Here is a 16493-nt window from a genome sequence, read left to right as displayed (position 1 = left end):
GTGTTTGAAGACTGCAGTGGCTGATCCCATTGTGCTAATTTTACATAGGTAGGATCAGGAAGTGGAACAACCCAATATAGGTAAATCAAAGAGATGCCAGAAGTGTGTAGGAGAACAAAAGTTGTTACATATCATTGCTTTGAAGGAAAATGTTTAAGCCATACGTATTATGGGTTTTTGACAAGTTTTTGAACAACATCAACATTTCTTTGAATTCAGATTTTACTTCATTTACAAAACGCAATTTCAATTGTCAGAATAGTGTTAGAGTGTGAGTCATGTCTAAAGCTGATTCAGGATGTAATTACATGAAGCCATCAATAGTATCAGAAAAGCCCCCAAAAAATACATTTCAGAACTGTTTGATGGAGTCTGACTATGTGAAGCACCCCAGCAAAATAAAAATAAGGTGGGGGAGGGGCAATTAATTATTCACACATACTGCAAACAACATACTGACATATGTCAACTTGGTTCTGACCAGGATTCACTCAGAGAATCCAGCAGAGAAGTTTGAACACCAGGACCATCCATTCTTAGTGAGTGTAGTGATGAACACTTATGACACTTGCATTACTTTCAAACCCCTACTGAATTTATATTTGAATTATAGCAATTGCAACATTGTGTGACAAATAATATTAAAAAAGGGGAAATTTGGGGCATATGATAATTAGAGACTGGGCTTGTGTAATTTCAGCTAGGACTTGTGACTCTTTTCTTAAGTCGCCAGCCCTGGACCTGTGTATAACCAAAAAAAATTCTTTGAGCACTGGTTTGGGGGTACAATTTTAACATTTAAGTCTCCATTCTTTTTCATAAATTTTATCAATGTGTGTATTATTTTAAAATGAAATAATGGTATGGCTCTTTCTTGCATAACAGAAAAAAACAAACAAAAAACTTACTTCTGAGCCCCTGGACATTTCTCAGGTAAGTAGACCTGTAGGACATCATCCACAGAAGTACAATTCCAGAGGGGCCTTGGTAGCTGGCTCAATTGATTTGGTCTGAAGATAAATAGATTCGATGTAATTAAAAATATGTCTCCACCACAAAGAAGCAGTGTGGCATCATGGTAGGCACTGTGGCCTTGCATGCAAATGGCTGTAGGAAAAGGTCTCATCCATCCAGCCATTGCACTGTTCCATTCAACCAGTTACCTAACCACCATTAGTAAACTTTAATCTTATGTTAAACCTCCATCCTAAATAATATAGGGTAAGCTGGCTTGAACATAAATGGATATACAGTGGAACCTCTCAAGGACCCAGTAAATTTGTATGTGAGGGTTTATTCAGGTTTCTGTGTCTGTGTGTTTGTATTTATTGAGAACAATTTTCCACCTTGAACAGTGTAATAGGAGTTGCATGACATCAAATGCACACACAGGGAAGGACAGGCTCGGTTAGATCCCAAATTATCAGAATTGTTTATATATGTAGAATTTTAATCCCATTAGAAAGCATTTGCTAGAAATAAATTATTCAAACTCTCAAATAGGTAAGAGTCTATCTATTTTCTTTTTCTTAATTCAAACTGTATAAAAGTTACTTTTTTAAGGTGTTGGCCAAATCTTCCACGCCACGAAATCTGTCATTTCCTCATCCTGGCAAGAACTGGAACATCAACAAATACTTCTACCAGTTTTAAAATTAGAATGCAATCTGGGTTGAGAATATATTTAATGACCTAAAATAGTGCATGCATATCTTGTTTTGGATGCTATGGTATTAAGTTCTATTTTAAAAGTTACACATAGGACCACAGTTTTGAGAGAATGAGAATTACCTGCATATGATTGCTATGACAAAAGTCTGAAGGCCACATGTCGAGATGTATATTGTGTACTTTGAAGGTAATTAAATTTGTCACTAGACCTAGACAGTGCCCCAGGTAGACAGAAATAGAAGTGCAATCTCCTTGACTGTTCTCAGTGTTCTTCTAGCCTTTTCCTGCTGCCTTTCATAAGCCCTCCCCTCTGACCCCCTTTAGGCAAAAAAGATATTCTTACAACTGATACTTTCAACTTATTCCACTTATTTTGGGTTTTTTGTTAATGCAGAATAAACACATGAATGTGCATTTGTCTGTTTGCATATTCTTTTTGCATTTGTCTGCTTGTCTTCCAAAATGTTGAAAGTTAAACACTTGCATCAAGTTATTTTATTGCAAACGATGCTCTTTGTTTCAAAACTGCCCTTTTCTTCAAAAAAAGTGCCCATCATTCTATTCTCCATGAGAATTCTTACCTGAAGCACAGCAAGAGTCATATTAAACAAAGTAAAATGTGACTCTTTATTTCAGCATGTTTATGGTAACATTACAATGACATGCCATAAGTATTGTATATCACCATGTGAAACAACAACTAGACATTTAACAGCTATTTAACTGAGTAATACAGTCTTTGCATTTATATGCAAATAACATCTCAAACTCCTGCAAACATGAAAGTTTTGAAATCCACTGATTAATACAATATGCAAGTCACTGCAAGCAGTTTTCGGTTTGTAATGTTATTCATCTCATTTCTTCTTTGATAAATATCTATTTAATCAACACAAATATAAAATCCATCATATAAAATTTCTTTAAGCTGAACTACTCTCACTCACCTTATGACCATATCTTGTGATATTCCTCTCACAACAACTGACTGCATTGATGGACAAGCTTCATTTTTAAGATGAGGGGTGACAGGTAACCATGGAAAGGTATCTGTCATAAGAGAATCAACAAAACTGCCCTCAGCAGATAATGGAAATGGCAGGGAGGTGTAGAGGGAGGCCATCTGAAATTAAAATAATAATAACTTAATCTTCTGTGTTTGTATAGTTAAACCTGCTACAGTGACCAACTGCATGCAAAGACCACTTGCTCAAAAAGACCACTAATAGACTGTCCCTTTACTGGCCACCATACAAAGGTTACACTCTATGGACTTAAATTATGTAACAGTTAAAAAAAATCCATTTTCCTACTAACTTATGTGTTACTAAATCAATTTTCCTTTACAAAATAAAGTAAAGAACAGATCAATGTACTTGCTTCAACCACATTTAAATTATATTTTATAATTAATACTTAATGTTGCTACTGCATAGCTAGTACTTTTCTGGGAGGACAATACCCTACTGTATTATGACAATTCATATTCCCATTAGGTTGAACCAGAAGATTCTAGAATACTAGATTACCTCTGAGACAACCCTGCACATTTTTTGCTAATGCATCCTGTCCCTTCATTCTTTTTGAGGGAGCAGCCTAACTTAGTGGGACATCAATGCAACTGGGAGGAGACAATCTTGTAATAGCAACAGTTAAAAATTACATCATTAACATCTGTTTTACCCCCCCACCTCCGAACCACTACATTTTTATATCAGCATTATCATACATGTTGCTACTGCATATCTGAAATTGTCAGAATGGTGGGAAGCAAACACAAGGAATACTCACCCTCATTGAAGAGTAGTAGCAGACTAATGAAGGATGGAATCTGCACAGGCCGCTACCAAAGGACAACGACTGGGCCCGGTGAGAAAATGCCATCACTTTGGTGAGAAAGTAGTCAGAGTGTCAAACATGAATGAGCTAGACAGTCCCATGAGGCAGCAATGGCTATAACCTCATGAGCTTTAATTTTCATGAAAGGCAGGTCCCTATCAGTAGAGACTAGTAAGCTCTCTCAATGGTTAATGCAATCCACCTAGAAATGGCGGAAGCTGAAACATCAGTTAAAACTTTAATGGGGAGAAAAAGATGCTTTCTAAACTTCCTTCTCACTTTTGAGACTGCCAAATAAAAATGTAAAACCATAAATGGACAAAAAAGTAAATCTTTATTATCCCCAGCAGAGATATGACTGTGACTGGCAATATCAATCAGGAATGGAGCAACTGACAACTGCTGTTGTGCTCAAAGAAATCTGATTGGCAAAGGAGAGAAACTAACTCATAATTCCCAATGAATCTGATACAGCCCTACTCTAAGGATAGGGCATGAAACTCACTCCTTCATCTAGCAGATGCTATGGTTAGCAAGAAAACCATCTTGAGGGAAAGTTTCTTCAAGGAAGCCTCACTCAAACGTTCATGTTGATAAGTGGGTATTAAAAGACAATAAAAGACAAGAAAGATTCCATTTAGGCATTTAGAGAGCAAGAAACTGATCTAAAAAGCTGGGCTGAAAATTTTTGAGAACGTTGGGAATTGCTTCTCAAAAGCCCTTAATAGTAAAAACAAAGCACTGTTTCTCTTTGAAAAGAAAGGCATATAAAACAGCTCAAAGAGAGACAGCCTAGACTGACATGTTTTCTACTACACCAATCACAATAGAGTCTCCATTTGGCATCATGTACCTAAAATGATCTTCTCCTGAATGATGCAACTTTGATAGAAAACTTTTTTCTCTCGGAGAGATCATTTGACAGGAGCTAACTGTGAAGGTGGAGAATTTGTGAACTGTTATGTAGGAAAGAGCCCCTTCGCTGCAATAGGAGGTACCTCCTCTGAGGTAAGGTCCTGGGATGGTCCACCAGCAGACTGAAAAGATTACTGAACCATGATCGCTGGGGCCACACAGGGGTTATCTAAATGAGCTGAGCAGGAGGAGTGTCTGACTTTGTTTAGAACCTGTAGGATCATCCTGAAAAGTGAAAAAGCATAAGCAAACAGATGATTCCACTTCAGATTGAAAGCATCCACTACCCAGGCCCTCTGGTCGGGGACTGAGGAAACACAGAAGGGGAGCTTGTTTAGCTAGGTGGCAAATGCCATCCTCCAGCAACAGCAGGTCCTTGTCCACTTCTTACAGTGAAATTTTACAAGTTCATCTGAAAGAATCCCATTTTTCGAGGACTTGTATTTCCAAATATTTCCAGTTTAGAGGGATTGGCAAGCTTCAAATAAATTGACCTTCATAACACATATCAGATAACGTATATTACAGGTGTTGCAGGACACATACCTACCTATATAGTAACACATTACTATCGCCCCGGCCCATTCTTTTTTCTGATCTACAATTTCAATTTACAAAATTTCAGGCAACATTACAAAGGAACCATCAAGTCCTTCGTGACTGATTTGATAAGCACAAAAAGTTTCTGATAAAATAGGTCTTATTACATACATGACACAATGGTGATGTTTGATGTAACAGACTATTGATTTTGCCAACATATTTGTCCACTGTCAGCCTTTCACTTGCTTAGAGACCAACAAACTCATGTTAATTAAGACATATGCCACCCACTGCACTGTCAAATTAGCTCTGTTGCCACCTATAAAAAGTGTGTCAGAGGGAGGAAGGGTTCATGCTTCATGCAGAGTTGAAACAGTATGAATGGTCTGGTATTGTGTCTCATACTGGGAAAGATCATAGGATCAAAAAGATCACGGAACAGGGTGGTCGAAGGTTTAGTCAGGATATTAGACAACTTTTATAATGGGATTTGTATGTAACTTTATTTAAAATTTCTCCAGGTTTCTTTAAGTTACATTGCAAGTGGTTCTAGATTGTTTTTAAATAATAAATTTATATATCAGATTATATTTACACCTGAGGTTTGTTATCTCTGTATTGTAGATCTTAACCTAATATCAAGAATATGGGTTTTCTGGTAGATAAAGTAAAGATATTCAAGAAGTACATGCTAGACTATTAGATTTCTTGACATAAAAGGTGATTTAGAACATCGTTTCATAACACACTTTTTAAACCAGTGTGATTTGTCTTATATCTTCCCATCTGTACACATGAGAAGTCTTATTCTGTGCACCTTTGGTCATTCTGTAGAATGTCTTGAGCTTGATAATAACAAGAAGAAATATTTGTAATTTAAATGGACACAGGTCACTGGGCATGAGGCAGCAAACATCCTTTATTGTTTTATTGAAAGAATAGCTCTTTTCCTCCTGTGGCACCTAAACCTACAGGTGAGAAGGGACAGAGGACCCAAGGGGAGGGGGAACCACATCAGCCTGTTCTGTAACAAACTCATGTGCATCAATGTGAACCGGAAGGATGTCTTCATCCTGCTCTCTCCTGAGAGTCAGGACAAAGCGGCTCAACGTTTTTCTGTGAGGTAGACTTAGAGGAAAGAGGAACTTCAACAGGTAACTTTTTATTGCCACAGTGGGCAATATCACCTTTGGAACTAATTTCTTTTCCCATTTAGAAAGTATATTTGCCCTCGTGTATGTTAGTCAATTTAATTTTTTTCTTTGCTCTCTCTCTCAATTTTTCTCTTCCCCATCAGAATGAACATATCTTAAAATGTGGATCACTCTATACATAGGTAAATAAGGTACCATAATGCCAGCACTGTGAATCACACTGTACACTGGTAAATAAGGTACCATACCGTGAATCACACTGTACACAGGTAAATAAGGTACCAAACTGTGAATCACACTGTACACAGTTAAATAAGGTACCATAATGTGAATCATACTGTACACAGGTAAATAAGATACCATACTGTGGATCACTCTGTACAAAGGTAAATAAAGTAGTATATTGTGATGCACACTGTACATGGGTAAATAAGGTACCATACTGTGAATCACACTGTACACAGGTAAATAAGGTACCATACTGTGAATCACACTGTACACAGGTAAATAAAGTAGCATACTGTGAATCACACTCTACATGGGTAAATATGGTAATGTATTGCTAGCAAAGATACCAAATTGTGAATCACTGTACACAAGTAAACAAGGCAACATACTGTGAATCACACTGTACATAGTTAAATAAGGTATTATAATGCTGGCACTGTGAAACACAATGTACACAAAATAAGTTACTTCAATGTTAACACTGTGAATCCAACAGTTAGTTTGTAAGAAACTATTTACAGTTCCTGTGCCTGATTCTAACACAAACCCATCTTTTATCCCCCTACAACATACACTGCAAAATGGTTAATTTATCCTGCATTACAGATAAATCTTCTAATTTATGGCATGAAAGAAAGTATTAATTTCAAAATATAAATGTTTTTCAGTGCTGCAATTCTCTCTAAAATTTCCCCCTTGTCACGTCTGCCTGCCCACGATTACGTAAGTCAGGAACAAAGGAATGGGTTAGCGACATGTGTATGTAGACCCTGTGTCTATCATAGCGATTCATGTTGTGCAGAGCCCACATCGTTAGGTGTCAAAACTAACATGTAGACATTGGAAGCTTTGTTCTAAGAACAAAGGACCCTCGATGCTGTTGTAAATCTCCCTGCTTTGACAGATGGCCTGAGGCTCATCTGTTAATCTGAACCGACTGGGGTAGAATTGATATCCAATCAGAACTGAGGAAGAGTGGGGCCATCAATTCGAACCAGAATTTAACAGTCACTTGGGCTGGGAACGAATTAGTCATTGTGAAGCATCGTGCTGACAAGTTGTAGCAACAACTCCGAGGAAGCCACTCGTGAATTGGTGGGAAAAGAAACCTTGGTACATTCAAGGACAGAAAGCTTCGTAAAGGTCAGTGAGTTATTTGCTCGATTGTTGCAGAATGTTAGGGCATTGTAATTGTAATCATGTGCAGTATGTATATTTACTTACTAGAATTGTTAGTACGTAGAATTACTTTTGTAGTGTTTAATTTACATGCCTACTTGAGAAATGAGCTATGATTATGTAGATTGCTAGCTTGTCAGAATTAATATTGTAATTAGCTATCAGGTTACTTCGGGGTAAACTAGTGTATTTATTTATGTGATATTCTAGATTTTGCAATTTTTGAATTAAATTGTAACTTTGTAAATGGTTGCAGTGTGTAAATTTAAATCATATGGACATTTGAATATTTGTGTACACTTGTGGGAGTGTAATGTACAGAAATGTGTCTGATTGTTGTGATATTGTTCAGAATAATGAGATTAAGAATATATATTGATGTGATGCAATTTAGTGATGTCTGTATGATAAGTAGGATACCGTTCTTTATTGCAACGTTTTCTATAAGAACGTGTGTGGTTTTCGATGTGCATGAATGCGTGACCGAAGATGTAGATAGCCTTTATCTGATGATTGATTGTTGATTTATTGTGAGGCAAGATGGCTAACGAAACATGCTAACGTCCTTGTGTTTTTCACAGGAAGCTTTTGGGGACAGAACTACCGGGTAGTCAAGTCCCGAGTCTCAGAGAGACAGGACAGAACAAAGCAGTAGGCAGAGAATAAGCCTAGTTGCTGGAGAAAGAGAGAGAGAAGGAGGAGGAGAAAAGGAGACAAAAGGGGAAGAGAATAGGAAGAATTGCAGTACGGAGAATGCCAGAAGGAGGAAAGGAATTAGCAGAGTAGAGCACAGATGAGTAGAAACCAAGTACAGGGAAAAGCCATCAAACACTATAATCACGTGATGAAATAAGTTGTTACATGGTCGAGAGGAAGGAGATTGGTTGAGAAATTAATATCGTTTAAATTGTATTAAATTGTTATTCTTTTGAATTTCACCTTTGTGTTCTTAATAATTTAACTGTTGGTATTGCTGACTGGGGGCTCGGAGCTGTATCTCTCCCTATCACTAATTTCACTTCCTACAAAAACGAGCCAGGGTGGAAATTCCATAGTAATTCAAATAAATATAGGGAGCACCCCACCCACAACTCATAACAGAACATTCGTAGAACGCTACACCCCTATGCAGGCATAAGTTGTTTTTTTAAAAGTTGAAAATGTACAGTGAATACAAATATTTATTGAAAAAATATCGCTCTTCAAGTCATCATTCTTTAAGTCAGTGTTACGGGTTACCCATGAATATCAAATCAAATCAGCCAAGATTTAGTGACTTCTATGGGTTACCCATGAAAATCAAATCGAATCAGCCAGATTCAGTGACTTCAAAACCATTAATCATACATGAAATACCTGGATAGCTCAGTTACCTTCCTGCCCTGTGAATTGAAGGTGTTGGTGATATCACACATGTGAAGTGGTGCCATCACCTGTCTGTATGGGTACGTCAAGGTGTCGATACAGGCTGCTAGGATTGCACTGGTGTGGTAGTGTTTTGGCTGTAAGACAATATATAAAAAAAAAAATTCAACATTAAGGTCCTCCAGCATCATCAGTTGATCACTGTTATCAAATGTTTCTATGAAACTTCAGTTGGGTATTTAAGTGAGGTATTACTCTAGAATAGATCCAAAATATAAAGCTCTGAAACATTTATTAATTTGACAATGGAAATAAAGTGATTTTTTATCTTCTTTTAGAACTGCTGTAATCAATTTTTATTCTGCATATAATGGTACATACATACAAACACAGAATATGTACAAGACAAAACAAAGTCATTTCCAAGGTTAAATATTTTTACGTGTGTCAGTTTTAATTACACAAAACAAGATAATTTAACTCTAAATCTAACTGCAACTTTTATAAACAGACTGCTCTGGTGGCCAAGTGGTTAGAGCATCCACTTCTGATGCGGGAGATGCAGATTCAAACCCTGGACAAGTCATACCAAAGACATAAAAATGGTACTAGCAGCTGCCTTGTTAGGCACTCAGCATTAAGAGGTTAGTGTTAGGACTGGTCGGCCTGGTGTCAAGATAATGTGACTGGGTGAGACATGATGCAACATTTCTGCGGCATGATGCCCGAGTGCTATACATCACTATAGCCTGTCAAACTGCAGACATCATAGTGATATTACTGAAATTTGTTTAAAGTTACATTAAAAATCCAAATCACACACACACACTCTGTCTTTATCATCTACCTTATGTGGTTGCATATAAGCTGAATCCGACTGCAAACAATATAGACCCTCATCGACCATTACATGCTGTGCCAGAAGATCAGGGTCTATGTTGTTTGTTCTGCACATCAATCCAAACAGCACAGACTCAGATCTGCTGGCACATTATGTGATGGGATATCTTGTTCTATGTTGCTTGCAAATGGACCGGACTAATAAGTCAGTATATACAGTAAATTCAAGCACCAGGCAGCAATTAGTTAAACAAGGTTGTGTATTTCAAAAGTGTTAATTGTTGATCCCCCCAGTTTTTGCAGAGCTGCACTTTCTGATTTTGGCTTTGAAAGTTTATTAGAGCCATATGCCATCTTCAGGTATGCTCAAACGTACATTAGCTTTAAAGAAAATATTTAACATGGTTTGCCAGATAACTTAAATATTTTATTCCTTTATCAGGTTCAGACAATATATCAGACATGTGTAACCTACAACCCATGACCTGGTTTTATCTGCTTATTTACATCATAGGGTGTGTCCTTAAAAATTGCTTATCCAGCCAGCACCCTAGAGATGTGCCTGCTAGGTGAAATTTGTCATCAAGGTATGGAATTGAATCCTGCCCTGGGAAAAAGATATTTTATGCAATAGTTCATTTGAAATAATGTTAAAGAAAAAAGAAAGAAAACACCTGAATATGCTCTAAATTTAACTGATACAAAGGTGACATCTAAAGGATACCTTATACTGCAGGTATGGGAACTGGACTGGAGGACCCATGGCCCTCCACAAAGTAGTTGCAAGTGATGCAGGTACAAACAAAGAGCTAAAACTGGAACACTTCTGATAGGCTAGAGCTGAATTCAGGATTCTCTGCGCTCTTGATAAGGCTGTCTGTGATGAAGAAAACAAGGATTTTTTTAAATACTGTACCTTGTCTGCCAATTACATCCTACCTACATTATACAGTATAAGACATTTTTAAATATTAACACTAAACCACAGCATAAAATCTGCATTGCTGACACTTCTGGTTTTATGCTGCATAATGTTTAAAACTTTATTACTAAACCTTGATACAATATCTTTACTGGTTACACTACCTATATTATGATGTATCACACTGTAAAACTTTATTACTAAACCTTGACACACAGTCGTCATTATTAACACTCTGTATTATAAAACTAACACTACAAAGCACAATAACGCCTTTGGATATCTTAAATGACAACCCTATTAAGATACTCAGTATGGCCAAAATTATTTTACATTTAAAACTATCAATAATACAGATGACAAAATGAATTGGGAAAGTAAATATGAAAAAAGTTATTAGTTTCATTGCAGGTTTAAAGCAAATACATAGTTCAATCCACACACCTGATTCATTCAGTGTAACAATGTGTCCACCATTTGTAAAAAATGCTCAGTATCCTGCAGTTGCAATGCAGGGACATTTAAAACATTTAATAATACAGCTGAAACATTTATAAATGAGAATATGTCATCCTTTGAACCAATAGAATTAATTATTATCAAGGTTTCACAGCAATAGAGGATGCTTAGAGCAAACATCGAATTGTGGAATGAGGCAAGTTGCCAAAAGTAATGTACACACTGCCTTTAAGTTTTTATATTTGCCATTTCAGCAAGAAGATATGGCCAAGAACCACTGATTTCACACAAATATTGATTTTTGATATATCACAAATAATGATCTTTGATATGTCACAAACACTGATCTTGATATGTCACAAGTATTGATCTTTGTATTGTCACAAATATTGATCTTTGATATATCATAAACATTGATCTTTGATATGTCACAAATACTGATCTTTGATATGTCACAAATATTGATCTTTGATGTCACAAATATTGATCTTTGATATGTCACATTGATCTTTGATGTCACAAATATTGATCTTTGATATGTCACAAATACTGATCTTTGATATGTCACAAATATTGATCTTTGATATGTGACAAACATTGATCTTTGATATGTCACAAACACTGATCTTGGATATGTCACAAACACTGATCTTGGATATGTCACAAATATTGATCTCTGATATGTCACAAACATTTCATTGCTAATTATAATACCAAAGGAGTAGAAATAACATACAAGTGAAGTCCTTTAATATTCATCTATTTTTAGAAACAAGGAAAAACCAACATTCAGATGAGAAAGCAAATTCTGATAAACTTCTAATAATAGTATCAGTGCTCAAAGATAAAAAAATTTGGACCCAGGCCCAAGGCTGGTGACTATAAAAAATCACAAGCCATGATTCAAATTTCACCTGACTGAATATCAATTAAATGCCTCTGTCCAGTATGGATGGTAATGCTTTAACAACTCAAATCAACTGTGAAAAAAAAACAACAAGTGTGTTCTTATTACTGTCTATCAATCAATCTATTTCATGGCTAAAATCATACAGAAAAGCAAAGGTCAATTAACTAATTGGAATTTTCAATTCAGCATGTTGACTATGTTACATACTGGTAGTCTCCTATTTTGACCAACATGGTACACACAGAGGCCTTGGGCATCGGGCTATCAGATTATTTGAGCACTGGTTATTGTTATTACCACCAGAGATAGGATTAGTCTTTAAAGAAATTTTTTCGATATTTTTTAATGTTTATTTAACGTAAATATCATTTTAAAATCATTTCCATGCATAATTTCTTGCATTTCACAAGATAGTTGTTTGACGATAGTCTCCAGTCCCTTGGTCAGTGAATCAAGCACTGCACAGTTCAAAAACTATACAACTGTTATATATAGATTGCAAATCTATACTTAATTTTTATGCTCATTTGGATTTGATCTAACAGTTTTTCAAGCATCTTCTAAAACCTATTTCTTAATTAACAGCTTTTCTAAATTACTGCTGCCAGGAACACATCAAGGTGGATTCTTCTTTGATAATGTAAGGGTTATGTTGGTTGACAAAAAGTCTTCTGTTCATCTGACAATACATAAAAGTAGAGGTCTCTGCCAAACAACAAGATTACATTTTTTAAAATTATTTTAGTGAAGATAACAAAATAAGGAAATAATTTCTCTAAAGCAAAAAAAATCATTGCAATGTATTCTTCAAAGACATGGTTCACAGTTGCAAGTGAAAATTTGAAATGGTAACATCCAGGATAATGGTGGCTTCCTAGCAGGAACTAGATGAGTTAATCTGCAAGAGTTTTGCCCTTTCATCTATGTGCTATAAAGATGGAAGGATTTTTTTTCACTTTCAGGGAGGGCTTGATTCAGAGACAGTGGAGAGCAATCCCTAATGTAAATGCAATCTGGTAAAGTATTTAATGTTTCTTAATGGCATTAAGATAATTCAGGCTAATTTGGTGTTTCTTAATGGCATCAAGGCAATTAAGGCTAATTTGATGTTTCTTAATAGCATTATTAAAGACAATTAAGGCTAATATGATATTTCTTAATGGCGTTAAGGCAAGTAAGATCAATTTGGTATTTCTTAATGGCATGAGGCAATTAAGGCTAATCTGATGTTTCTTAATAGCATTATTAATGGCAATTAAGACCAATTTGATATTTCTTAATGGCATTAAGGCAATTAAGCCCAATTTGAAATTTCTTAATGATATTAAGACAATTAAGGCTAATTTTTTGTTTCTTAAGGGAATCAAGGTAATTAATGTTAATTTGATGTTTCTTAATGGCATTAAGGCAGTTAAGGCTAATTTAATGTTTCTTAATGGCATCAAGTCAATTTTTAAGGTGCCCCATCTGTCACAAAAATTACTAAAATCATTAAAAGGAACAACAGTATAAGCAAAACTTCATAAACGAAAAACACTGGAAGCTATCATTTGACAATACCAATAATACTACTATGAATACTGCTTCTTGCTTAAGATGCTGTATGTAAATTTATGTTCAATGAGCAAAAATCTACCATAATATGTGTAAGATACTTATACAAATAATCCATGGCTGATTTTTTAAGGCTTTTTAAGGCAAACATCAAGCAAGATTAAACTTTGGGGGTAATTTAAGGTTTTATGGGCTAACAGCTAAATTTAATGCTTCTGAGGTTGACTATGAACCTTGTGATATATTTTCTTCAGCAGGCAAGACACAAAAATCAATTTGTTCCTGGAAATGGCTCATGTATGTTCAAAGTTTCAAACGGGCATGTAACCAAATATATGGCCAGGAAAATCACAAAATCAGCAAGTATGTTCAATGATGTTTTGCAGTCTTTGCTGAAGCCTAAAGCCATCACCAGAACATGGAATGTGAGTCATCATGACCTACATTTTGCCAGCAGTAATTAGGATTCAAATCTTCAACAGCTAAGTGTAGTCATTCAATGCTTTCTGTGACTTGAACTGAAATTCCTAACAAAGAATTGCTGTAAAAATTAATTCATTAAAATAATTTTGCTTACATCATCTGGTAATACAGCTGGAGTGACACCAAAGGTTAACCGTCCTTTGGAGCCGAATTCATCCTCCAAGTATTGAAGCAGCATGGCACCAGATCCTCCAAAAGCATCATGGGTATCTAATATAATCTGAAAGCCCTGTAGAGAAAATTTATTTCTGATTAACATTGCAGTATTACTAGTAGTATTAACGGAAATAAAAAAAAGTTGGAAAGTTGCAGCAATTTTCCTTTCGTTGTAGGAGATGGGCCTAGGTCAATCATCTTAGGAAAAATATTGTAAAAACTAAAAAAATTTTAGGAGTAAATGACTAAAATTAAAATGTTATAGTATTAAAATGTATTTAACATTGGGACTGAGGCCTCTTGACAATGGAATTTAGGAAAATATTCAAAGAAAATCCCTGACTTGCTTGACAATGGTACTGTTTACTGTCATCAATACGGGAAATAACATATTTTTTATGCATTATATAACTAATAAGTATAAGAAATCAAAGGCAAATTTTATTTTAAATTAATATCAGAATTTGTCTATTGAATGTTGTCTGACTTTACTGCACTACAGTCAGAAAGCAGAGTGGTAACTGCAGAAAAAGATGACAATTACTAAACCTAAATAATGTTGGGTATATGGGCAAAGAGATTATTATTCAACTGTTAATTATTTAAGGACATTAAAGAAGCTGCTACTCAGTTTTTTTATATAAGTCTTGAAGCTAATAAGAAGAACCTGAAACAAGTCCTCAGGACATGGATGCCAAATCAAATTTGGTGCAAATAAAAAAATACCTAACTCAATATACAAGGCAAAGTTTTAAGTCAAACGCTGCTGTCACTTGATCAAATTTTGTCAGAATGAGGGTGAAAATCAAATTTTACCAGTCTTTTTAATATAAAGCCTCATATTGCAATTGGTCTAAATCCATTAACTCCTTTGAAAGTCACTCAGCCAAAACAAAATCTGCAATGTACGCAACGTAATGTTACATGACTAACAGACACTGGCAACATTGTGTTCCCTCCATAAAATATTGCATAGCATAAAATCAATTACCACTAATTTCATTAATTGTCCAGCTTATCACCATATAAACCAACAAAGTTATTTAAACATATTTTTTTTACAAGAGTACTAAACCATTAAAACTACTAGGAAATTTTTAAATACTGTCAAAAATTGTATAAAATCATGCCCATCATATAAAAATTGGAAGGTGAGTTCAATCAACAAAGTCACAAGGTTACAAGATTTTAGCTAAAGAGAGCAAATATTTAGCTCAGGATATGGAGGGTTCCAAACTTAAGAATGAACAAATTTAACAATAATGACAATCACGCCAATACTACTCAACCCATTTCTCTCAACCTTTTGAATTCAAAACTTATCTTCTGTGATCAAGGTTGAGGATGACATCAAGTGTGTCAGAGAAAAATTTGTCTTTGCTTTACAATGAAATATCCCATGTACGAAAAGGATATATGCAGAATTATGGAAATACACACAAATGAAAGTGATGCTTTATGTTTATGCTTTACTTCATGAAGGGGTAATGGAAAATTTACTGCGAATTCATTTATTTTTGTTGGTTATGCAAAATATTACTTTCTCATCAGTACTTAGTGAAAGAAGTCTTATTGCTTTCACAGAAAGATAACTGTATCTTGAGTCTTTAAATTCAAGGTTTTAAGTACATATATACCTGCATATAAACCAAATAATTTAGGAAGGAATAAAAGCCTGGAAGAAGGGGGTGGGGTTGCATTGTCCACAGAACAAAGTCTAATCTTGACAATTTTGAATAATAATGGCTGTAAATCTTGGGACAAGCAAACAAATTTTTTTCCCATATCCCAAGACTTACATGCATAAAAAAAATGCAACATTTTCAGGGTCCCAACACTTGTAAAAATGAAAAATGTAAAGACAAAATTGGCAAGATCGACACAGAATCAGAACTTTCAATAACTTTCAATAACCATGTTAATAGACTTATAAACTACTCTGATTGTTTTTGTTATTATTTTGCATAAGCATATTTTCTGATTTCTCCAAGAGGAAATTAAATGAAGGTAAATAAAGACTTCATAATTAATGGACTGGTTCGAGTTTATACAAGAGACCACGCTGAAATTTAATGTACAGAATGTGCACAATGCGAATCAAGCTTAGCATCACTTAAATCCTTGTTTATTTCCCAAAATATTATATGCAGATTTTGCTTTATTTGTTGTTTTTACCAAGTCGTATTCTTTTGAGATCACATTTCAGCTAGACATGCATAGCTGTTTCAGTAATGTTGATTCACACACGCACAAGTTACTCTTTTTCAATGATATA

General features: G+C 35.2%; 1 protein-coding gene across 1 annotated transcript in view; it reads right to left on the bottom strand.

The window, feature by feature from the left end:
- LOC149800916 (protein misato homolog 1-like) overlaps nt 1–16493 on the bottom strand; it is a 56997-nt gene that overhangs the window by 10758 nt on the left and 29746 nt on the right. Inside the window, exons 8-12 of the mRNA XM_089954979.1 lie at nt 14157–14291; nt 10459–10611; nt 8903–9031; nt 2619–2794; nt 909–1010 (exon numbers count right to left, since the gene is read on the bottom strand). Of these exons, the coding sequence (XP_089811105.1) occupies nt 909–1010; nt 2619–2794; nt 8903–9031; nt 10459–10611; nt 14157–14291 (695 nt within the window). The remainder of the gene's footprint in view (nt 1–908; nt 1011–2618; nt 2795–8902; nt 9032–10458; nt 10612–14156; nt 14292–16493) is intronic.

Source organism: Sinohyriopsis cumingii, chromosome 4 (assembly GCF_028554795.1).
Source record: "Sinohyriopsis cumingii isolate HCF-2022 chromosome 4, ASM2855479v2, whole genome shotgun sequence".
In the NCBI taxonomy this organism is placed as follows: domain Eukaryota; kingdom Metazoa; phylum Mollusca; class Bivalvia; order Unionida; family Unionidae; genus Sinohyriopsis; species Sinohyriopsis cumingii.
This window is presented reverse-complemented; position numbering and strand designations above follow the sequence as displayed.